The 25,300-nt window shown below is 48.2% G+C and overlaps 2 protein-coding genes across 4 annotated transcripts in view; one reads left to right on the forward strand and one right to left on the reverse strand.

The window, feature by feature from the left end:
- Positions 1 to 3,394, reverse strand: part of SLC9A1 (solute carrier family 9 member A1) — a 65,441-nt gene extending 62,047 nt beyond the window's left edge. Inside the window, exon 1 of the mRNA XM_006134233.5 lies at positions 2,296 to 3,394. Coding sequence (XP_006134295.2) covers positions 2,296 to 2,647 — 352 coding nt within the window. The 5' untranslated portion in view covers positions 2,648 to 3,394. The remainder of the gene's footprint in view (positions 1 to 2,295) is intronic.
- A 16,447-nt stretch (positions 3,395 to 19,841) lies between these two features.
- The window catches only part of WDTC1 (WD and tetratricopeptide repeats 1), a 62,231-nt gene continuing 56,772 nt past the window's right edge, over positions 19,842 to 25,300 (forward strand). For 2 of the 3 annotated variants that reach the window (XM_075908834.2, XM_075908835.2), the window contains exon 1: positions 19,843 to 20,169. The gene's annotated coding sequence lies outside the window, so the exon portion shown is untranslated. Of the gene's footprint in view, positions 20,170 to 25,300 lie in introns of all 3 variants that reach the window. The other variant, XM_075908836.2, reaches the window with a different exon arrangement.

A 25,300-nucleotide genomic window follows, 5' to 3' on the forward strand; every position in this document is an offset into this window, starting at 1 on the left:
TAAAGGCCAGAACCACCACCAACACCCCCTTCTACCAGCAGCTGCATAGAGGTTTCTGATTTCTCCACCCAACAGAGTTAAGGAAGATGATAAATGCAGCCCAAAAACTGGACTCCATTACTCTAGTTACTTAATATATGGACTAAGGGCCAGCTGAGGAGGGACTGGGCTCTGAAGTGAAAAGCAACAGTGTTGCTCATTAGTCTGGCACCTTCTTCTAAGGATATTTAAGGTCACCTGAAAAGACTTTCCCAGAAAATGTCGGAGTGAGAGGGAAAGACAAAACCCAGGAGTTCCAATTCTCAACACCAGCTCTTACCACTAGATCTTACACAGACACACACAAGGAAGCCTTCTGGGCCTAAATGTTAACACTTATATTCCTAGTTTCAAATAAGAGATTGAGAGGCCTACAGAAGAGTCTTAAAGAACGTTCATATCTACACACACACTCCCATCTAGACCCAAGTTTTCTGGGGGAAAGACATTTCTATAATCTCAGGCCATGATCAGCAGTTTACATTGAATTACCAGTCTAGGGATGTAACAGTGTAGTCGATTAACCAATAAGCAAAAGCTTGGTTAATGCTATAGACCACACACATTTCCCTTCCCCACACCTTGCCAGTAATTAGCCCGGTTCGGTCCTGGCTTTCGACTGGTCTGGGACCTATGCCTGCTGCGGCTCTGCATTTAATGTACGTTAGGAGCCAGGTGGCCAGGCAACTCAGCTCTGTTCTGGCTTGCGCCAGGTCCGGAAGCTCAGCCCCTCCACCCCGACAGGGGCTACTACCACCCTGCGCTGCTGTCTCTGTATCAGAGGCAGTCGTGCGGGGCGACAGGCAGCCAGTCCATGAAGGGAGCGGGTTTTTAAACTGGCTCCCCTCACAGACCAGCTCCCACCTGGCACCCTGCGCTGATGTCTCTGATACAAAGGCAGCAGCATGGAGTTGAAGGAGATTCCTCGGCTGCTGGCCCCACCCCGAGGGACTACAGAATAGTCAAGTAACGGATAAGAATTCATGAGGTTACGCGACTATTCAATTAACCGATATTTAACATTCCTACACCAGTCCAGGCCTTGCGGTCGGTTACACCAGAACCTTTAGAACATTAGACAACAGTCAGAGCCAATCATGAGGTTTCCCAGGGCAAGCACCACTCTCTCTGTCAGCACTCAGAGGCTAACTAGGAGCCTGGCATAAGAGTCAGCGCATTACAGAGTTCCCGAGAACCTGTAGCAGTGTTAAGTGTAAAATAATTAATGGTGAAAATCAGGAAGGGAATAAAGGAAATGCAGATCTCTTCCCCCTCTCTCACATAACCATCCCAAAACAGGAACAGGCAAATGCTTCATCTGCGCTTTAGGCATTACCACATAATACAGTATAAGCAAGCATCACCAGTTGCCCAGTGGCCAGTTTGGCCCCTGCGTGACACCAAAGCCAGTTTTGACATGGGATAGGGCCCTGCGTGCTCACATCACATTCTCGGAGAATTCAACAGGTATCAACCCTGCTAAAGAAGTCCTAAGAAATCTGCTGTCAGAAACTCAGTACACCAGAGCCGTTCAGGGTAGTTAGTCATCTCTCCAGGGGATCTAGATACTCAGGCACCCAAACATTCCGAGTACTGAACACCTCACAATCCTTAATATATTTATCCTACAACATGGTTGAGAAAGAGGAACATGGTTCAGATGGGAAACTGAGGCACAGAGCTATTAAGTGGGGCTTGCTTAAGCTCTCAGGTAGGTCAAGAAATTGAATAGAAATTTCCCTGGTCACAGGGCAGAGCCCTAACCATTGGGCTATCCTTCCTCTTTAGGGAGGATCAGCAATAATAGGGAACAAATGATTGTTAAAAGAGTCATATGAATTTCTTTGTAACAGAACGGTCAACAGAAGCCACTTTGATAGCATATTTCATCCAAGGATCTCTGAGAGCTTTACCAACAAATCTTATAAGTGCGAAGTGTGTTTACATTTTACAGACCAGAAAGGTTGAGTAACTTCCCCAAGATCACAGAGTGTCCCTAGCCTGTTTGGCAGAAGCAGGCAATGGGCAACAGGAGATGCACCGCTTGATGAGTACCAGTTCTGTTTATCCTCTCTGGGCCACCTGGCATTGACCATTGCTGGAAGGCACTATGCTGGTCAAGATGGACCTACAATCTGTCCACTCTTATGGGATACTCATCAGGAAGAGAGCCCAGACCTCCCAACTCCTAAACCTGCAAGTTTGGGCACTGCCCCATGCCCCCACCCGGCATGCAGAAAAGTGGTGCCAACGTACCCAGTTTCATGAGGCATGCCAGCAGTATCCAAAGGGAGATCTCAAAGGGGATCCGCACATGGGTGTAGTCAATGCCCAGGACCGGGAAGGCTTTCCGCGGCTTGGAGTGCCCAGGGCTGGAGTGGTTGGTCAGCGGGCGAATCTCTTGGGAGACGTCCGGAGGAGCTGCGGTGACATCCCCGGGCTCAATTGCACTGAGGACTGCGGGGTCGCGGTAGGGCGGCTCGGAGGTCAGCATGTGCTGCAAGCCATGGCTGTGAAGCAAGGGCAGCAGACCCAGGAGAGCTGCCACAATGAACAGGAAGGGCAAAGCGCGGAGGGAAGGGACACGGCGGCCGCGCCTCGCCTGCATCTTTCCCGGGCCCCGCTAGCTCAGAGGCAGCCTGTTCCACAGCGCGTCATGGGCAGCGCAAAGGCGCCGCTGCAGAGGGGACGGGAAGGGAGGAGGGGACCGGGCCACACGCATGCAGCGCTCGCTTCCCCCCCAGGCGAGGATTTTAAAAAAGAGCCCATAAGACCAGAACCGAGCCGGCGGGCAGGAAAGCGAGAACCCTGCGGAACCACGGGCACGGCACCCTCCCCGCCAGGCTCAGGAAAGCGGCGAGAGGGCGCAGCAGCAGCCGCCCCGGCGCGGGCAGGGCGGGGGCCCCAAGGTGCAGCAGCAGCCCCCGGCCAATCGAGGGAAGGTGCAGAAGCAAAGGACTGGCGGGGGGAGGAGACAGCTGGAGCCGCCCCGCTGCAGACACGCAGGGTGCAGCCCGGAAAAGCCGGTTCCCCTTGGCTGGGGAAGGGCTCGCCCAGGTTCCTCCCTCCGGCAGGGGAGGGCTGGCGGTCCGCCCCGGGGCTCCCCGCTGCTGCGGGCAGGGGGGCTCGTCCCGCTCCGCGGAGGGTGCCAGGGAGCGCCGCCGCGCAGCGCCGCTCTTCCAGCCGCGCTCACTGAGCCCCCTGCCCGGCCGGCTCCCAGCCTTATAGCCGCCGAGCCAAGGGCGCGGGGAGAGGCAGGCAGCGGCCGAGGCTCCACCGCAGCCACAGCAGCACCCACCGGCCGGGAGCAGCACTGCACAGGGTCCCGCAGCCGGGCCCGCGGCTGGCCCGGCCCTAACCCGACCCACGTGGCGCGCAGGTTTCTTGGGGCCCCTCCCGCATCCAGTGCGCGCGCGCTCCCCGGGCCGCTTTTGCCGGCCCGGCCCCGCTCGCAAGGGACGGGCCGGGCCGGGAGGCGCAGCGTTCGGTGCGGGAGAGCGCCCCCCTCTGTGCGGAACGCCGCCACCTCTCAGAGGAGTAGGTGGTAGCAGCCCCTGAGCAGGAACAGCAGTGCGAGAGGGGAGGAGTTTGTAGCAAAGGGCCGTGGGACAAAATCCAACTCTTAGGAAAACTGCTGTAGGGTCATTAATGGAGCCGGAGGAGGGAGGGGAGCCGCGGTTAGGAGCGCTCCGCTAGAGAGACAGGCAGATAACATAAAACAGACAGGAGCTTAGACCAGGTCTCATTCAAACAACTTGTTTGCTTAGCGCAAGCTCCCTGGAAGTCAAGTTCCAGCATGTACATAAAATAAACTCGGCCAGGCAATTCATGCAGCAAAGCACACCCAGGAACCCTGGACGTTGTGAAAGCAAAGCCAACCCAGGGAATATAGACTGTTTTAATTTAGTTTTTATGCATGTGTACCGGTAGAAGAGAGATTTACTACCAAAAATACAGCCAATACAGACATGGCCAAACTTTAAGACCTACACAGCTTCTTGGGACCAGATTTTTAAAAAGATGTATTTAGGCGCTTAAAGACTCAGGTGCTTTTGTAAATCCTACAAGGATTTACAAAAGCACCTGACTCCCATTGGAGTTAGATGCTTAGGTCCTTTTGTAAACTCCCACTTGGTGCTTATCTGTATATTTAGGCACCTAAATACATTTACAAATCTGGTTCTTGGTTGTAAATTCCCGTCAAAGAGTACCAGAAATATTGCCCTGTAAAATAAAACCATGGGAGTAACATGAGTCAGCTGATGTGAACTTTATTCCTGGCTCTGCCATTGAGCTTACTCCACTCTTTTGTATTGTTTTAGTGGCAAAATACACACATTTATTTGCTAAATGTAAAATGGGGAGAATATGTCCATCCTTCACGAGGGGGTGGTAGGATAAACATTATAATTTTTAAAAACAATGACTAGTCCTGTGGCAACTTAGGGTATGTCTACACTACCCCCCTAGTTTGAACTAGGGGGGTAATGTATGCATACCGAACTTGCTAATGAAGCCCGGGATTTGAATTTCCCGGGCTTCATTAGCATAAAGCCGGCGCCGCCATTTTTAAAAGCCGGCTAGTGCGAACCCCGTGCCGCGCGGCTACACGCGGCACGGACTAGATAGTTCGGATTAGGCTTCCTAATCCGAACTATCTGTACGCCTCGTTCCACTATCTAGTCCGTGCCGCGTGTAGCCGCGCGGCACGGGGTTCGCACTAGCCGGCTTTTAAAAATGGCGGCGCTGGCTTTATGCTAATGAAGCCCGGGAAATTCAAATCCCGGGCTTCATTAGCAAGTTCGGTATGCATACATTACCCCCCTAGTTCGAACTAGGGGGGTAGTGTAGACATACCCTTAGAGACTAACAAAAATATATAGGATCATGAGCTTTTGTGGGTAAAACCCACTTCATCAGATGACTTGGAGTGGAAATAACAGAATACAAGATAATAACAGCAAAAGTAGTTACCTGTCAATTGTAGGGCCTGTGTTAATGAAGCTAATTAAGTAGACTAAATGTGGCCCATTCATAGCTTTAGATGTGAAAATGCAAATATCAAAGGCAGGGGAAACTGGCTTTATAGTGCATTAACCAATTAAGATCTTTATTCAAGCCAGGTTGACAATGTCAGATTTGTAAATGAATTCCAGTTCAGCAGACTCTCTCTGCAAATGGGTGGTACAATTCCTTTGTAGAAGAACGGCTACTTGTAAATCCATGATTGAATGTCCAGGCTTATAATGTTCCCCTACATTCCTGATGTCTTATTTGTGTCCATTTATCCTTTGTCGCAGAGACTGTCTGGTTTGGCCAATATACATGGCAGACGGGCATGGCTGGTCCTTGATGACATACATCATATTTATGGATGTGCAGTTGTATGAGCCGTGATATGGTTAGGTGTTGTGATGATGTTCCTTGTATAGATATGTGGACAGAGTTGGCAGTGGGGTTTGTTGCGGGGTAGGCTCCTGGGTGAATGTATCTGAGGTGTGGTGTGTGACTGCTCGTAAGTATTTGCTTCAGGTAGCAGGAGATTGTCTGTAGGAGAGGATTACCTTGTCTCCCAAGATCTGAGAGAGCAAGGGATTATTTTCCCAAGATAGGTTGTAGATTGTCAGAAGGATGTGACAGGCTAGTCAACTATCCAATAAGCAAAAGCTTATTGAATAGTTGAGTAGACTAGTCACTTCCCCACCTTGCTGCCTCTATCAGATAGAGGCAGCAAAGGAGGAAGAAAGGGTTTCTTCAAAGGGGCAGCCGTGCGCAGCTGAGCCCAGGCTCAGCTGTGTGGCATTGCCCCTTTGAAATGCCAAGGCGGCGTTTCAAGGTGGCACTGTGGAGCTGGGGACTCCCCAGCTGATCCCAGGTTCCACTGAAATCCCAGGTTCCACTGAAATGCCCAGGTTCCACTGAAATGCCACGGAGCTGAACTCGGGCTTCGTACCGCATTTCAAATCGGCAGCACAGCATGGAGCCCAGGGTGAGCAAGCTCCATGCTGTGCAGCTTTGAAATGCACAAGAACCCCGCTGGGGACTCTTGTGCATTTCAAAGCTGGCACGTCATGTGCAGCCCAGAGTCAGTAGGGGCTCTTGTACATTTCCAAGGAGGAATGCAGAAGTGCCTATTGACTAATCAAATAGTCAATGGAAATTCCATCAACTACTCGACTAGTCAGTAAGTGCAATTTAACATCCTTAGATTGTCATTCGTGCACTGGAGGGGTTTAAACTGGGGGCTGTAGGTGATGACCAGAGATGTTCTGTTAATTTCCTTATTGGGTCTGAAGTAGGTGACTTCCAGGTACTTGTCTGGCTCTGTCAATCTGTTTCCTCACTTCCCCGGGTGGATATTTAAGCTTTAAGAATGCTCGATAAAGATCATATAGATGTTTGTCTCTGTGGGATTTAGAGCAAATCTGGTTGTATTTTAGGGCTTGGCTGTAGACAACTGATCGTGTGATATGACCTGGATGGAAGCTAGAAGCATGTAGGTAAGAACAATAGTCAGTAGGTTTCCAGCAGAGGTTTATGTGACCAGCATTTATGTGTACTGTAGTGTCAAGGAAGTGGATCTCTTGTGAGGACTGGTCCAGGCTGAAGTCAATAGTGGGGTGGAAATTGTTGAAATCCCTTCAAGTGTCTCCTTCCTGTGGGTCCATATGATGAAGATACCATCAATGTAGTGTAAGTAGAGGAAGGGTGCTAGCTGAGGAAATGTTGTTCTAGGCCAGCCATAAAGATGTTGGCATATTGTGTGTACCCTTAGCAGTGCCACTGACTTGAAGGTATAAATTGTCCCCAAATCGGAAATAGTTGTGGGTGAGGACAAAGCCACATAGCTCAGCTGCCAGGTGTGCTGTGGCATCATCGAGGATCATGTTCCTGACCGTTTGTAGCCCACCCTCATGTGAAATGTTGGTGTAAATAGCTTCTACATTGATGGGGGCCAGGATAATATTTTCAGGAAGATTACTGATGCTCTGTCGTTTCCTCAGACAGTCAGTGGTGTCTCGAAGATAGCTAGGAGTGCTGGTAGCATAGAGTCTGAGGAGAGAGTCAACATAGCTGGATAATCCTGCAGTAATGGTGCCAATGCCTGAGATGATGGTACATCCGGGATTTCCAGGTTTATGGATCTTGGGAAGTAGAGAAAATACCCCTGGTTGGGGCTCTGGGAGGGTGTTTGTGTAGATTTGGTCCTGAGCAGTAGCAGGGAGTTTCTTGAGCAGATGGTATAGTTTCTTTTGAGATTCCTCAGAGGGATCAAAAGAAAGAAGCCCGTAGAATGTGGTGTGGGCAAGTTGTCTGGCAACCTCCTGTTTGAAATCTGACTTTGTCATGATGACTACAGTCCCCTCTTCCCCACCGCCCCCGTCAGCCTCCTTGATTATAATGTCAGAGTTATTTTTGAGGCCACGGAGAGCATTGCGTCCAGCATAGCTGAGGTTGTGTGTCATGTGATGTTGTTTGTTCACAATGCTGTGCACGTTTGTGGCAGCAATCAGTGTAGAAGTCCAGAATGTCATTTCAACCATCTTCCATGTAGAAATCTTCATGTAGGGTTCGTAGAAGGGATCCTGTGGGTCAATGCAATGTTCAGTGATGTGTTGGAAATATTCCTTCAGTCAGAGGTAGGGATGTAAGTGACTAGTTGACTATCCCATAAGTGTAAGCTTACCGGATAGTCAACTAGTGATGTGACTAGTTGCTTCCCCTCCTTGCTGCCTCTGTCAGAGAGAGGCAGTGAGGGAAGGGAGCAGGAGCCGGTGCTGGGGGGAGCCGGCTTAAAAGCTGGTTTCCCCCAGCACTGTCTCCGCAGGGAACAGGGGAGGTAGAGGCACAGCAGGAAACAGTGTGAGTGGGGAATGAAGTAATCTCCACTCACACTGGTTCTGCTGCAATTCTGCTTTTGAACTGCACAAGAGCCCCAGCAGGGTTCTTGCTACCGTTGAAAGACGGAGGCACCCTTATCGACGAAAAGTCAATGGAAATCCCATCGACTATTCAATCAGTTAATTAATTGAAATTTAGCATCCCTAGTCAGAGTCAGCGAAAATAGGCTTCCAGGTCACTGCAGAACTGTATCATGTTTGTGGGGGTGGTGAGGCAGAGAGTCCCCAAGATACCACAGACTCTTCTGCCCCGCTCAGTGTGTGGTTGGATGGATTAACAATGTTAGGTGAGTTGAGGGTACCGGAGTAGTAGTACCCTGTGGCGTGTAGGAATTTAGATAGTTTATTGGCCTTTTTCTTCTGTAGGGAAGTGGAATGAGCATTGTAAGTGGCTTGTCTAGTTTTTGTAAAGTCCAGCCACATGGAAGTTTGTGTGGAAACTTGTTTTTTTTATGAAAGTCTCTAGATAAGGAAATGCTTATCAGATAGTTGACAGGATAGTCGACTACAGGAGACCCCCGCTTTATGACGGCCTGATTTACGATCCCCCGCACTTATGACCTTTTCTGTAAGTGTGGAAGGGGCCAAAATCCCACGATTTACATCCTTGGCCCCGCAATTACGATGGCGTATGACACCTTTCGTAAATGTGGGCTCGAGTTACAACACCCCCAACTTGCAACGCTATTCCCGGAACCAATCGCATCGCAAGTTGGGGGCAGCGTATAGTCGCTTCCCCCACACCTTGCTGCCTCTATCAGATCGAGGCAGCAAGGGGGGGAGAAGCGGGGATACTCCAAAGCAGCAGCGCTACATGGAGCCCAGGGTCAGCTGCTCTGTGCAGTGCTGCCACCTTAAATGCGACGGGGAGCCCAGCACCAGGCTCCTCATGGCATTTCAAAGCAGCAGCATCACGTGGAGCCTGGGATCAGCTGGGCACTGTCCCCGGGCTCCATGCGGCACTGCCACTTTGAAACACTGCCACATTTTGATTTTCTCCTGTTTGTTGTATAGGATGCTGATTGGGTGGTTCTTCAGTTTCTTTGAGTGTGTGGCATAATCTCTCACTGTAGTCCATGTAGTATGTGGATGATAATGGATTTTTCTCTTTCAGTCCATTGGGTATGATGTTCATTACTTTGCACTTGTAGAGGAATATGATTTTTGTTTGTATCTGTCCACATTTCTCTATAAAGTTGATGGATTTCCAATTCAAACGGCTAAATGAAGTCCCTTGCACGGTAAAAAGTCTTAGGGGGTACCTGGGTTAGTCTGTAACTTTAAAAGCAATGAGTAGTCCTGTGGCACCTTAGATACTAAGCTTAAAGGCACTCACATACTCTGGGAATAAAGCAAATCCTCAGATTGCAACACTCCCACTGAAGCAAACCAGAGACCCATGCATAGCAGATTGAGGACCTTGGATTTTACCTGAATCGTCTTTGTTTTAAATTTCCTCCCAGCATAATGTGCTGCTGTTGAGACTGAAGACAAGAGGAGAGATGAACACTGGGCAAGGAGGAACTGAGTATCACTGAAGAATACGTTGCTCAACAGATCCTTACTCCAGAGTGGGAGGACTAACGGTCTTGAGTTACTCAAGAGAACCAACAAAGAATAAACCTGACTAATCTATGACTAGAAAGAGGAGAACTGTTCAAATGAATCACGAGTCTGAACAGGAACAACCAGATGTGCTAACATCTTACTTCTGCTTGAATACATTCTAGACAAGCAAATTCATCAGCAAGAAAGTCCTGGGCTTTATATTTACCTATAGGAAGGACTTTGTCACATGCTCCTGAGTAGGGGCCTATGCCTGAACTATTAACCATAAGGCTGTGTCTACACTGACCAGTTATTCCGGAAAATAAACCGCTTTTCCGGAATAACTTGCCAGCTGTCTACACTGGCCGCTTGAATTTCCGGAAAAGCATTGACGATCTAATGTAAAATCATCAGTGCTTTTCCGGAAAAACTATGCTGCTCCCGTTCGGGAAAAAGTCTTTTTCCGGAAAACTGTTCCTGAAAAAGGCCAGTATAGACAGCAGAGATTTCTTTTCCGCACAAAAGCCCCGATCGTGAAAATGACGATCGGGGCTTTTTTGCGGAAAAGCGCATCTAGATTGGCACGGACGCTTTTCTGCAAAAAGTGCTTTTCTGGAAAAGCATCCTGCCAATCTAGACGTGCTTTTTCCGAAAATGCTTTTAACGGAAAACTTTTCCGTTAAAAGCATTTCCGGAAAATCATGCCAGTCTAGACGTAGCCGACGAGTTTTGCCATTGGTTAATGTAGCAGCAAAACAAAAAAATTCTGCTAAGAACATGCAGGGAAGTAGAGACACTTGCTCAGGGACCTCTCCAGGGCTGGATCTCTTCCAGAAATAATGCTCAGAGGCTAAGGTGGTGTGATCCTTCTATGGAAGTAACTAGGTCAAATCTTTCCAACTTCACAAGGTGCCAGACTTTATCTAGATCACTCACTAATAGTAGTAAGTAGCTGCAAATTCCCTAGACTCTGAAAATAGGATCTTTGCCAGGTAGAATGTAGGCTCCACATTCATTTTTTGCTATTTTGGTCAGACATTTCACAGTCAATTGGACTGAGAACTGCTGTAGCTGGGTGACATCTACTGCAGTATATCCACTGTGTGGTACAATCCTGCTTTCTAAAATAGTTCAGAAGCTTCAGGGGGTAGCCGAGTTAGTCTGTTACAGAAAAAAAACAACAAATGGTCTGATAGCACTTTATAGACTAACAAAACATGTAGATGGCTTCAGATGACTGTGCCCATGATTCCATCTATATGTTTTGTTAGTCTATAAAGTGCTACCAGGCCATTTGTTGTTGTTTTTCTAAAATAGTTGTAATTTAGTGCAAACTCCAGAGACTGCAGAATGATGTTCTCTGCTGCCCATAATCCCTCTGACAGGTATCATGAGAAATTGGGTACAAACAATTAAGTCTATAATAGCGTTCTCTTGCCCATACAAAATTAGATCTACCTTGAAGTGTATAAACATATTCTTCAATTCCTCAGCAACTGTCTCAGGGTAGATTACTAATTATTCATGACTCACATTTTATAGGAGTCAATCTTCAGCATTTTAAGAGCTACCAGAGCTACCCTTTATGGATTTTAGAATATGCATTTACTTTCACATCAGGAGAAAGCCTAATTAACTCAGTTTATGCTTCTTGAGCTGCAAGACTAAAGAAATACAACCCAGGCCTTTAAAAGTATCCAGTCAAGCACATTACATCAGTAATAACAAACTAGAGCAGTGGTTTTCAAACTATGGGTTGCAACCCAGTACTGGGTCCTGGAATGTCAGGCACTGGGTCTTGTTGCTATAAGGTGATCAGTGGTAGCTTCCTGCCAGTCCTGGCCCCACAGACTGTGCTGTGCCCCAGAAGCAGCCAGCAGCATGCCCAACTCCGAGGTGAGGGTGGGGGGCAGAAGAGCGCATAGGATTTTGTGCACTGCTTCTGCACTGAGTAATAGCTCTGTACTCCCATTGGCTGGGAACTTGCTGCTGGCTGCTTCTGGGACACAGCATGATCTGTGGTGTCAGGAAAGGCAGGTAGCTGCCTTAGTCCCCCCTCCCCCCCCACTCCCGTTGCACTGCTGACCAGGAGCTGCCTCCTGACACAGCCTTACCCCCCCCCCAAAAAAAGCTGAAACTCTCATCCCCTGCCCCATCCTGGAGCCCACACTTTAATCAAATTATGTTGGGTCATGGGCATCAACGATTTTCTTCCACTGAGTCATGAGAAAAAAAGTTTGAAAACCTCTGGACTAGAACTTATTCTGCTGTATTCTGGGGGGAGGGGAGAGGAAGAAGCCAGTGCCATGAAAATAATCAACTCTGTATCCAGGGTTACTACTGTCTTCCCCAGACTCTGAAAACACTTTCTTCCCTTTGAGCAGCCTGTCTCTTCATCAGTGAAGCTAGGACCTGTCATCCACCCAATTTCCTTTTCAGACGGTAAAGGTAAAAACCCTCCCACAGCATCCCAAACAAATACACTTAATGTTCCACAACCAAGAACTCATGAGAGCAGCCTACATTATGCCAGTTTCAAGAGCCCTTTCTCGGTTTTATTTGCATATCATTCATGCAGAATTCAGCTGCACTGGAGCCATATTGGAGGAATTCACAACATTCACTTGCCCTTCTATAGCATCCTTGATTAAAGAATCTAAAAGTGCTTCACAGACATTAACTAATGAGGACATAAGCCAGGGGTTGGGAACCTACAACCTGAAGGCTGGATCCAGCCCCCTGGGCAATCCAGTCTGGCCTACAGAGGATCCAGTGTGCACGCAGCACTGAGGGTGGAGGGTATGTGTGTCCAGTGGTCATACAGTGCTGTGGCTCCCCATCCTGAACATAGGTGAGGAGACATGCACAGGTGAGGTTGCCAAAGGGAGCAGCCATGCACAGTAGCCAATTGATAGCAAGGAAATAGCAGGAGCCCCCCTTTCCACTTGAGTGCTCACTGCGCTAGGTGGTAGCAGGGAAACCTTCCCCTCCTGGGGTGGCTGCAGCAGGGAGCCACACCAGACAGCTGCTTCCAACAGCATCCAGATCTGGCCAGATGCTGCTAGCAACTCCTCCTGCAATCAGGTAAGGAGGCATGCAGGAGTGGGAGGGAAGGGGACTCCCTGAGCCCTTTCCCTGCATGAGACGCCCAGAAAAGGGAAGAAAGGGGAGGCCGCAGCTGGGCAAGCCTCAGAAGCCCAGCAAAGAAAAGCAAACTCATCCATCACACCAAAATAATAGAAGAACATCACATCACATCAAGAGTTTTTTGGGGGGAGTGCGGGGCTTTTGTTTGTTTGCATTTCATTTTTGTGGCCCCCAACTGCTGATTTGTTAGTGGCTCCCAACCCAAAAAAGGTTCCCCACCCCAAGGGAAGCATTATTTATATCCATTACACACATGGGCTACGTCTAGACTGGCCCCTTCTCCGGAATAGTCATGCAAAGCAGGTAAGTCAGAATAGGGAAATCCGCGGGGGATTTAAATATCCCCCGCGGGATTTAAATAAACATGTCCGCCGCTTTTTTTCCGGCTTGGGGAAAAGCCAGAAAAAAGCGTCTAGACTGGCGCGATCCTCCGGAATAAAGCCCTTTTCCGGAGGATCTCTTATTCCTACTTCAAAGTAGGATTTCCCTATTCTGACTTACCTGCTTTGCATGACTATTCCGGAGAAGGGGCCATTCTAGACGTAGCCATGGTGTAAATCGGGGACTACGTTGTCCTAAAACATACACTGGGATAGTAGCAGAGCTGAACATAGAAACCAGAAATCCTGACTACTTAGCCCAGGCACTGGCCAATAGACCACACAGCTATTAAGGCTTCTGTAGTTCTTCTACAGTCTTTTCCCGTATCTGACCCATTTATGTCTCTGTTCCTACTGCTTTTTTCCACTTATAAAGGATATCTTAGTATGCCTGCCTCTCTCCTTTTAAGACTTTTCCTACATCCTTTTCCTGTTTCTCCCGACTGATTACTTACAATCAGTAATGTACAATCAGTTGAGCACAGTAGATGAGATCCAGCCTTCCCCTTTCTGCTTGATGCTTTTCCACATCCCCTTGTAAACTGAATCTAAAGAAGCCTAGAATGGCACTGCTGTTCTTTTCTCTACTTCTGATGCGTGCACCAAAAGAATATGTAAAAGTATGTAAATAACATACTATTTAATTTTGCATTTCATTATAATTGGTGTGGGCTAACACGTAACACCTGCGAATATAGATTCTAGTCCAGCTCTGTAACCGACTTCAGCAAATCACATCCCCTCTCTCTTTTTATTTCAGTTTCCTCATCTGCATGACAGAAGTGATAATGATACTTGTCTACTTCACAGAGTGTTATGAGCCTTAATTAATTAATGTGTATAAAAGACTTTGAGATTCTCCCATAAAAATTGCTATATAGGTGCAAAGCATAATTATTTAAGTACAGAGGCTAATTTACAAATGGAAATGAAAAATAGAGTATAATGAAAATATGAAGCTGACGTTACAGAGCTTATATGGTGTATAGAAGCAGTCAGATAAAAGGAGACAGTAAGTCTACTTGGTTCTCTCTCATGTAAGAACTCTTGATCAGAATCCCATGTGAACTGTTTTCCTAGTAATGCCATAACAACCCTAATGAGAGAATTTCATTTGGTTCATATTATATTTCAACCCCTTGCGCATACAGAATTTCACAAAATACATAGACTCAGTATCACTTACTTAACATTGCTGTAAAGCGCAGGGGTTCTGTTCTCTAGTCATTGTACCGTGATCCCCTTCTGACAACAAAAATTACTACAGGACCCCAGGAGAGGGAACCAGAACCCAAGTCCACCTAAGCTTTGCGGTCTCAGGTGGAGTCAAAGCCAAAACCTGAGCCCCAGTAGCCTGGGCACTGGGGACAAAATTCAAATGCTTCAGCCCCAGGTAGGGGACCTATAACCTTAACCCAGCCACTAAATGGAAGCTCTAAAGCTTTGGCCCTGGGCCCTAGCAAGTCTAAGCCAGCTCTGGCAACTCCATTAAAATGAAAGGGGCTGGCTGTGGGTGTGGCCCCAGCCCCCCTATCTGAAGTGCCCCTGCCTTGAGCCTCCCACTCCTCAGGCACTCTTTGGGGGCCGGGGCTAACACTCCTCTCCCATTCATATAGGAACATTGCCGGCTGTTCCCCTTGTCACAGAGCTAGGGGAAAGTGCACAGTTTTCTGCATTCCTCACTCTGGCTGGGGAGCAGAGGAAACTGAACCTGCTCTGGCCCCTTCCAGCTATGCCCACTGAAGGATCGATAGCCATTAAGAGGCTCTTCTCACCTGGCCCCAAGCTGCTGCAATGAGACAGGGCTTAGGTTGTCCTCTCTCCCCAGGGCAGCCTGCATACTGAACCTCTCAGCCCCACCCCAGAACAATGACTCAATTAAGCATGTACATTTTTATTATTTCATTTCCAAAATCCCAAAATTAATTGAATTAAGGATCCAAGCAACATTGGGTAAATGTTCTGGAGACATGATAAATGTCTAACTATTTTCATGTGAGCTTTGCAAAATAGAAAAATGATCATTTCTCAGAGTAGTTTTATTCCATTCTTCCTGCCCTGAGTTGTGTGAAAAGACCGTTCATATAACAAGTAGAGTAACCAAATGAGAATACTTTGGTTACATTCCTTGCTTTGCCACCAATTTTCTGGGTGACCTTAAAGAAGTCACAGACTCTCAGGACCTGACTTTCAGAGCTACTGAAAAGCTGCAGTTCTCCTGACTTTCATCTGGAATTGTGCATGCCAGGGCCTATCAGCTCTGAAAATCAGGCCCCGTGTTCCTCCATTTCCTCATCTGTTAAGTAGGATAATGACACCTATGTTCCAAGGGCCTCTGAGACTTAATTAGTTTTTGTACAGCACGTTGAGATCCCCAGATGGAAGTCATTAAAGAAATGGAAAATATTATAAAGAAGGTTAGGTTATAGGAGCAACAATAATGGATTCTGACTTTTTAAAAAATGTCTTAATCTGTTTTTTGTAGTATTGTAGCCATATTGGTCCAAAGATATTAGGAAAAAAGGTGGGTAAGGTAATATCTTATTGGGGCAATTTTTGCTAATGAAAGAGACAAGCTTTGAAGCTACACAAGCAGGTCTGGGAAAGGTATTCAGCCTGTTAAATAGTTAAATACAGGGTGAACCAGATTGTTTAGCATAAGAAGTTAACACACATTGTTAACATTTTTTTCTCCACTCAAGCTTAGCTGAAGAAGTGGGTTTTGCCCAGGAAAACTCATGATACTACATGGATTTTTGTTAGTCTCTAAAGCAGTGGTCTCCAACCTTTTAAAGCATGAGATCACTTTTTGAATTTAAATGCAATCCCTGATATACCTCAAACCCAAACACCCTTGCCCCACCTCCTTCCCGCCCTTGCTCACACCATCTTCCCTCCCTCCCTGATCTTCATTCACTTTTATTAGGCTGGGAGCAGAGGGCTGGGGTATGGGGGAGGTGGATGCGGACTCTGATCTTGAGAATTTGGAATGTGGGAGGAGTTCTGAGCTGAGCCTGGGGCAGGGAGTTGAGATGCAGGAAGTGGTTCAGACCTGGGAGGGAGTTTTGGTACAGGAGGATTCAGGGCTAGGGCAGTGGTTTGGGGCTAAGGCAGGAGGTGTTCAGGACTGGGGCTGTGGTTTGGCATGCAGGCTCTAGCTGGGCACCACAGGTGGCTTCTGGGTGGTGGTGCAGGGGACTGAAGCGGGCTTACCCCTACTCTGGCCCTGCACCACTCCCAAAAGCAACCAGCAAACTCATTCCATTCCTGCCTCTGGTCTCCTCTGTGGAGATGCGGGTATAGGGTGAAGGGAGGGGTATCTTGACATCAGTACCACCCCCCTCTTCTTTCTGTGCTCTGCCCTCAAGCTAGAAGCTCCCAGAGTTGGGGAGCAGCTTTAAGGCAGAGAGCAGAAGCAACATGGCAGTGCTTAGAGGTACAGATGAAGTGCCGCACTTGATAGCCTCCTGGCCAAAGCTGTCAGGATCATCTGTCAAAGGCTCCAAGATCTACTGCTTGGTGACCACTGCTCTAAGGTGCCACAGGACTACTAATTGTTTTTAAAGTTACAGACTAACACAGCTACCCTTCTGAGACTTTAACACATATTGTAAGAGACATTCAAGATGAAGTGTCCAATTACCACCTTTTCAGTCTCAGGGGGAGAAAAGGGGGGATGTCAGTGCGTTACACATTGTAATAAGCCATAAATCCAGTGTCTCTATTCAGTCCATGATATTTGATACAAAGGATAGGCTTGCTGCCTTCCTAGACTGTGTCAGGGAGATCTCAGGAACCAGTACCTAGTCACACACTCGTCATAGAAAAACACTGTTCTAAGGGGAGTTTGATGAATGGGAGGTGGTTGTTGAAGTTGTGGTGAAAATCTATGCGGGAGTTTGGGTTATCTGTCCAGAGGATGGAAATATTGTTGATGTATCACTGGTTTCATGGTGCATTTGACATGGATGAGGATGAAGTGGCTGAGTTTTGTAATTGTTTTGGGGGTCGGTATCTGAGTGTTGTCCATTGTCGTGTAGATATCTGAGGCAAGCAGAGATGCGGCCATTGTCAAGTTGGTGTATAGGGAGGTGACATCCATGGTGGCAAGGACAGTATTCTGAGGAAAGCTGTTAATGTTGCAGAGTTTTTGGAGAAAGTCAATTGTGTCATGGGAGACCTTCTCAAGAAAGTGGATAGATGTGATGATAGTATACTCATTTTCGTAGAGAAATGCCACAGGAGGAGGACAAAAAGAGAGTGAGAGATTGCATAATTAGAGGTAGTGGTTGATCATTGCGTCTATGACTTCTCTGGGTTTCAATGTGCATGTGTGTATGGGAGGGATGTCATGGAAATTACCTATAGAAGCTGTTTTAAGAAGCTGTTGCTGCAGAAGTTGGAGAAGGCAGCATCAGTTTTCTCCTGAAATAGTGCCATAGCTGAACCTGGAGTCATGAGATTGTGGTTTGAAATGCACTTTAAAGTATTAATTAATAAATAGTTTAAAATATTGAATTGCAAAATAGAGGATATTTTATTTTAAATGGACTGTAGTGATTCTTGGAATTGTTAAGTATAACATTTTGCATCTTTCTAATCAGCTGATTATGACTTAACCACACTTATCCTGACGAGCCCTAATCGGCATTGTACTTCCTCCCCCATGACTCTGATCTGAAAAGTGGGGCACAAAAAAATCTTTGTTAGTCTCTAAAACAAAGAGCAATGTTTAGTTCTTCCAGAACTGCAGAGATGTATGCTTGAATGATGAAGGGAACATTTTTGCAAACAGTGCCACCACCTGGAAAAAATACTTTAACACAGCAAAAAGGTCCTTGCATGGAGCTTCCTAAGACAAGACAAGGTCTGTTTGATTTCTAAGACAGTTTGGTGTGCGGACCATATAGGCAAGGTTAGGCATTTGCATTTTCCTTACGAGATTTAGCCACATCTACTTACCTGGCCTGACTCAATGTAATTGGAGATGTTACAGCAGCAGGTGGAGAGAAGTGATATACAGTAAACTGGAGGTTCAGAGTAGCCTGTGCTTTAGAGTAAGCTGAGACAGGACAGCCCAGGTGGGCTGGAAGGAACAGAAGTCAGGGGGCTCAGGAAGAGAATGACCCTGTCACATGTTAGACTGGGCTTTCAGGACACTCTGAAATCATAAGGCGTTAGAGCAGGATGGTAGTGCAACGCTGACAGGCAGAACTGAACCTAAGACCTCTGGAGCTTTGCACATGAGCCTCTGAGCCTTAAAGCCAGCAGTAGAGCAAACTCATTCTTTCTCTTTGTAAGTGGTTTCAGTGCCATGCCATGGGACAGTGAACCACACCCAGAAGGCATGTAAGGAAGCCTGGGCACCTGGGAGGGTAGGTTCCAAGCAGACCAGGTGTCATGGGCTAGGTCTAGACTGCGGCTTTTTCAGCTTTTTTTTTTTCTCACTTTTTTCCGCTTTGTTTTTCAGAAGAGCTTTTCTGACATTTGGCCCTGTCTAGATGAGGCCAAATGGTGGAAAAACCTTCTCTTTCGGCGGAGCCCTTATGCCTCGTGAAACAAGGTATACAGGGCTCCTCGAAAGAGCGCGTTTGCTCTTCCACGCAAAAAAGTGGAAGAGCAAATGTGTTCTTTGGACACAGCGGGGTTTTTGCAGGATACCTCTGGTACCCACAAAAACCCCATAGTCTAGACGTAGCCATGGTGAACAAGAGCGTGACGTGGATTTGAAGCTGCCTGCCAGGACAGTGAGGCATAGAAGGGCCTAGGGAAGCATGCCTACTGCAAGGAGGTGACCAGCACTTGGGGAAGCTTATGGGCCGTGGGGGCTAGATCTTAGTTGGGCCCAAAGACTGGGTGGCTGTGTCTAGACTGGCCAGTTTTTCCGGAAAATCAGCCGCTTTTTCGGAAAAACTTGCCACTGGCTGCTTGAATTTCCGCAAAAGCACTGACTTCCTACTGTAAGAAATCAGTGCTTTTTGCAGAAATACTATGCTGCTCCCGTTCGGGCAAAAGTCCCTTTGCACAAAACTTTTGCGCAAAAGGGCTAGTGTAGACAGCTGAGATTTGTTTTCCACAAAAAAGCCCCGATGGCGAAAACGGATTTTTCTGCTTCTTTGCAGAAAAGTGCATCTAGATTGGCCACGGACACTTTTCTGCAAAAAGTGCTTTTGCGGAAAAGCGTCCGTGCCAATCTAGATGCTCTGTTCCGAAAATGCTTTTAACGGAAAACTTTTCCGTTAAAAGTATTTCTGGAAAATCATGCCAGTCTAGACGTAGCCGGTGGGTATGGGGGGGAGAGGTTGAAGCTCAGCTTGGCTGAGGGACTTAGCAGGTAGGTGGGCTAAGAATAGGGTTGCCAGATGGTTTCAACAAAAATACTGGACACACTTGACATTACATCACAATCTCCATTACGTCTCATTTAGAAAATACCGGACATTGATATTTTTTCAATTTGTTTCCCAAACAGAAAGCTCAAATACTGGAAGGTCCGGTTCAAAACCGGACACCTGGCAACCCTAGCTAAGAAGGTGAGTCTGGTGCTGCCTAGGAAAGTCCTGGAAGGGGAAGGAAGACACCAGTTCACATGGCTCCGCCCAGCGGGGCTGCCACTTATCAACTCTTATACACTCTGACATGGGCCGCCCGCCCTCCTTTAACAAACTACAATTCCCAGCAGGCGCAGCGGCGCCCCCTGTCCCGCCCTTTTTACGCTTCTGCGCGCAGATTGGCCCAAACCGCCCCGCGGGCTGGAACTCCCTTTGGACCGCGCGCGCTGTCACTCCGAGCGCGGGCAGCAAGACGTTACGAGGCGCGGGCAAGGGGAATTCTAAGAGCGGCTCTGCGCTCTTGGCGTGGCGCACGGGCGGCCTCGCGGAAGGAGTGGTGGCGCAGTTAGCGTGGCGCAGGCGCAGTGCGCGGGGAGTTTGCTGAGCCCCAGACAGCTGGAGGAGATAAACAGGGGAGGGGGGCTGAGGAGGGACCGAGCCCCGGCCAGCCGGGGGCTGCGGAGCATGGCGAGGGGCTAGCGGCGGCCGGCCCCACCCCTGAGGGGTCCCCCTGTCCTGGCACAGGGGCCGGGCTGCCCCCTGCATGGATGGAGCCTCTCAACTTCCACCCGCTGCCGAGCCTGCGCTGAGGAGGCCTGACAGGTAACGGCCCCCCCTTCCCCGCCCCCTTCCCCGCCGCTCCCCCCGCCGTGCCCTACAACGTGACCTCCAGGCAGCTGCCCCCCGTCCTCGCGGCGCTGGCCTGCCCCCCCCCCCCCAAGTAACTCCCCCCTCCCCCGCCTGTCAGAAAACTGCCCCCCCTCCCCCGCCCCTACCGAGGAATTACCCCCTCCCCCCCCCTCCCCTCCACCCCTGGCAGGCAACTGGTTTCCCCTTCCCGTACTTGTCTCCTTTCTCTGCTACTGCACCCAGCTCCCTCTCCCCTGGCGCCCTCAGTGGCCTCCCAGCAGTGCCAGGTCACAGCCCTGTCCTGTCCCCACTAGGCTCCCTGCCCTGTCGGGTCACCAGCTCCTGGTCTGACACCGCGGTGGCTGTTCTGTCTTTGCATCCTCGCTGCTTTATCTTCCGCCCAACAAGTAACTGCCCATTCCTTTCCCGGCTATACTCTGCCCTACATCTGCCAAGCACGGTAATTGCTCCGATCTGTACTGCCTCGCTTCTTTCTGCTCCTGCCCTCCAACAGGTAACTGTCCCTCTGTTACTCCCCCTGCCTGCCCCTTGCATACCAACTGCCTATGCGTGCCCCCCTGGCAGTAATTGTTTGTCCACTCCCTTAAGTAAGTGCTTCCCTCCCTGGCTGGTGCCCCCCATGTCTTCCCTGTTCTCCCCACTTCCTTCTTCATCCCTAACTGGCAATGTCCCTTGCCCTGACATTTCTTCCATAGACAGCTGTCTGGCTTCCTCTCCCATGACAGGTGATATGCTGCCACCCATCCTCCTGATTCCCAGCCAAGCAACTGTCACCTTCTTTATTTCTCCTCGGTGTCTGGGGTTATGCCACAGACACCCAGCTCTGGATGCTTGAGTTTGAAGGCCTGTTATAAGTCTGAGTTTGTTTAAAAACAGTACTCCTCCACAAGCACTTCTCCACCTAAGCTGATACCTGTGGAATGTCACATGCAGGATTTTAGGAGTAGAGAGTGGAACCCTACAACATGACCTGAACCCAATGGGACCCAACTGCAAGTGATGGGGAGGGTCAGGTGGGGAACGAACTAGACCGGGTTGGGGTTAGATTACTCTCTTCTGCCTGCTCATGAGGTCAGTGTAGTGGCAGCTGCATACACACCGGTGACAGCCCTTTTGCTGTCCACCATTCCCAGCCTGCTGTGTTAGCATGAGCATGCTAAGGGGTGGTAGTGCCTCTCCATCTGCAGTGCATAAACACAGGGGGGTGGGGATAAGGATGGTGGAAGGCAAGAATAAGGCATGCCACAACCCTCGTGGATAGCTGCCATCCTGGATCAGAGGTCAGGAAGGAATGGTGGCAAGTGTGGCTTTGGCTCACCTTTGGTAGAAAGCGTCAAGGTAGGATAAAAAATCTACTCCGCTCCTTCAGGCTTGAGTTGGGCCTAAAAATTAGGCCCAAGCAGATTTCTAGTACAGAGGTTATTTTACTTATGCATTTAGCACTCCTGGGACTGCTGCTGGAACCCTGTGTTCAGGGATGTTGATCAAATAGAGAGGATTCAGAGGCGTGTCACCAACATGATGAAAGGGTTGTAAAATGTAGTGATAGGCTCAAGGAGCTCAGTTTAGTTAATTTTCACTTTGAAATGATTAAATCAGTCGAAGTACCTGCAAGTGGCTCACCTTTGTCTGCTAGATTGGATGCTAGAGAGCCAAAGGCCAGAAGGTGGAACTAGACAAACAAGATGTACATTTTGAACAGTCAGAGTAACTGACCATTAGAGCAATTGACTAGTGGTTGTGGTAGATTCTGTCACTGGCAATTTTTAAACCAAGGCTGGACATTTTCTTAAAGGATACATGCTTTAGTTGAAAATAGGGATGTAAAATCCTGTTAATCGGTTAACCTGCTAAACTTACCATTTAACGGGTTAATGTAGGGGTGAGGAACCTTAGGCCCAGCAGTGAGATGCAGTCCATGGCTTGCCTGGATCCAGCCCCTGGGGTTCAGGACTCCTTCCACCCCCAGCATACGGAAGCCCACACTGGCACTCCAGCCCCTGCTATCCCTTGCCCGACTGATTTTTCTGTAGGTCAGTGGCCCCCAACTCAAAAAAGGTTCATCACTCCTGCGTTAACCAGTTAAATGGAATCCCATCAACAGAGGGCCTCTCCAGTGCGGCTGGGGGCCTGGAGCTAATCCCCCACCCGTGGGCAGGGCTCCTGGTTAACCGGGTTACCGGTATGCATTGCCCAATAACCAGTTACACATTAAGCATAACCTTTATCTGTTCGCATCCCTAGTTCAAAAGGAATGACTGTTGGGGAAGTTCTATGGCCTGTGTTAGGCAGGCGATCCGACTAGATAACCACAATGGTCCCTCCTGCCTTTAGAATTTATAAACTGTGCCTGAAGGGGTTGCCAGACTTTTGTTGCTCCTGCTGTTGGACCCCTTTTTCTACCAGGCAAATGAGCTGCTTGCATCTAGCGGCTCCTTATTCTCCTTCTCATCCCAAGAGGGTGATTATGACAGTTTAGGGATGACTGGCAATGGAAGGGTGCAATTTTAGAGTAAGTTTGCACTATTGTTGTATGGCTAGCTTTGTTCTGGGCACATCCAAGCTCCCTGTGACTGAAAGCCAGGACCCCCTCCATGCTGTGAGCTGAATCTGCCAGATCTTCAGCTGCTCTCCCACCTGCCCCGTCCCATGCTAACCAGCTTCTTCCTCTGGTGACTGAAGGTTTAGATAACAACTCTGTCCCTACTATCTCCTTCCCCTTGTCCCTAGGGGTTGACTCATGCTGATTAACACCATCATACTTGGTTTCTGAGCCCCACTAGCTTTTTTTCTTTTTCTGAATCTCTTAAAGAGAATCTTATTGAAGAGCAATAACACTGTGGTAGGCAATGGTAAAAAAGGGGGGTGGAACTAACAGATTAACATGGCTACCTCTCTGAAACTTGTCACCAGGCAAGGTACTGGATTTAGCCATATAAAGTGGAAGTCTATGAGCTTCATGAAACTTGTGCAGCTGCAGACATCTTCCTACACCCAAATAAATTTATTAGTCTTTAAGGTACCACAGGACTCCTTGGTGTGAGTGTAACTAGTGCGTTGTAGGTTTGCTGAGTAACTGTTTGCATTGGATGTAAGGATGTTAAGGACTAGTCAACTATCCGATAAGCAAATGCTTATCGGATAGTCAACTACTTGATTTCCCCCGCCCTTGCTCCCTCTATCAGATAGAGGCAGCAAAGTGGGGAGGGGGGAAGAAGAGGTACTTCAGAGCGGCAGCGCTGCACATCTGAGCCTGGGATAAGCTGTGTGGCCGCTGTCCTTTGAAACGTGGAAGTGGTGTTCAAAGGGGCAGCACCGTGGAGCCTGGAGTCAGCTGGGGACTCCCCAGCAGATTCCAGGCGCCGTGCTTCCTTTCGGTGTAACTGAGGATCAGCTGGGGACTCCACAGCTGACCCTGGGTTCTGGGGAAATGCTGTGCAGAAATCGGGGTCAACTGGGGAGTCGCTAGCTGATCCTGGGCTCCATGCCGCTGCCCCTTTGAAACACCGAGACTGCATTTCCAAGGGGCAGTCGCCACACAGGTGATCCCTGGCTCAGCTGTGTGATGCTGCCCCTTTAAAATGCCACCTGGGCATTTCAAAGGGGCAGTGCCATGGAGCCCATAGTTGGCTGGGGACTCCCCAGCTGACCCTGGGCTCCGCGCAGCATGGAGCCGGGAGTCACCAGGGGACTCTGAGTCCCCTGTGACTTTGAAATGCACAAGAGCCCCCACTGGGGACTCTTGTACAGTTCAAAGCAGGCATGCCCATGTGCAGCTTGGAGTCAGCAGGACTTCCAGCTGGCCTGAGGCTTCACATGGAGTTCCACATTCTTCCTTTGAAATGTACATCGACTAGTTGACGGAAATTCCATCAACTACTCGACTAGTTAACCGCAAATTAACATCCTTAATTGGATAGGCGGAAAATAAGTTGTGTCTTGAGCGGGGAAAGTCATGGAAGTTTTTGAGATAAATGATATTTCTGAAAGGTCCACGGGGAGGCACAGGTTGAACCTTTCTGGTCCAGGAACATCCATCGTCTGGAATGATGTCAATTAGCTGGATGTCCATTTATCTTGGGTGTGGTTAAGTTTCCTGTGGTCCCATAAAGTTTGTTTACAGTCACCAGTCCTAGCTCTCAGTATTCTGTGCTGTTGTTCAGCTCGAATTTACCCCTAAATGTCCTCTAACAGCCCAGTGAGCAGTGGAAATGTTGGTAATGCTGCTAGATTATATTGGTGTGGAAAATTCCCATGGTATGGAAAATTCTCAGGTTTGGAACGAGTCAGTTCCCAAGGGTGCCGGACTAGAGAGGTTCAACCTATAGAAATAAAAACATTTTTTTATGGTGGCTTTGAATTGAGATTTTGAGAAGGATGGATATGTCAAGAGACTTGGGATTAGCTCACTCATTTAACAATAAACTCTGTGATTTCCCAGATGACTCCTATTCACTTGACATTGATGAAATTTTTTTGAAGAGTAACTGATATCAGATTTGAACTTTGAAGTGCAAAAACTGTTAACTTCAAAGGAAACTTTTCTATGCATATGTATGATACTGTATGTATAAGACCTGTCTGGGGGAAAAGAGAAGAGGGGCGAGGGGAGTGTAAGGATAATTTGGGGAAGGATAGCTAGTTAGTAGATTCAACTAAATCTTTTCATATAAAAATCTGATAGGACCCTGAAGGTAGCCATGTTTGTTGTTTTTGCTGAAACAGACTAGGAATCAGGTGGCACTTTAAAAACTAATTTATTAAGGTTTTAGGGCATAAGCTTTTGTGAGGTATAGCTCATTTCATCAGATGCTAAAGAGGGGAGGGGAAAAAAGGATACGGGGAAAGCAGTGTGACACTTTTTTCCCAGCATGTGTCAAAGTGAGTTGTAGCTTACATAAGCTTATGCCCTAATACCTTCTACATTAATTTTTAAAATGCTACCAGACTCCTTGTTTTCGGTAGGACCTTGAGATACAAAACAGATAAAGGACTACAGTAGTCTGCATTTTGACTGTAGTAACTTAAATCTTGCTGCTGGGAGCAGTTGGTGTTGAATGATTAGCAGGGCCACTGGGTGAAA

The sequence above is a fragment of the Pelodiscus sinensis genome, chromosome 26 (genome assembly GCF_052426305.1).
Source record: "Pelodiscus sinensis isolate ZL-2025 chromosome 26, ASM5242630v1, whole genome shotgun sequence".
Taxonomy (NCBI): Eukaryota; Metazoa; Chordata; order Testudines; family Trionychidae; genus Pelodiscus; species Pelodiscus sinensis.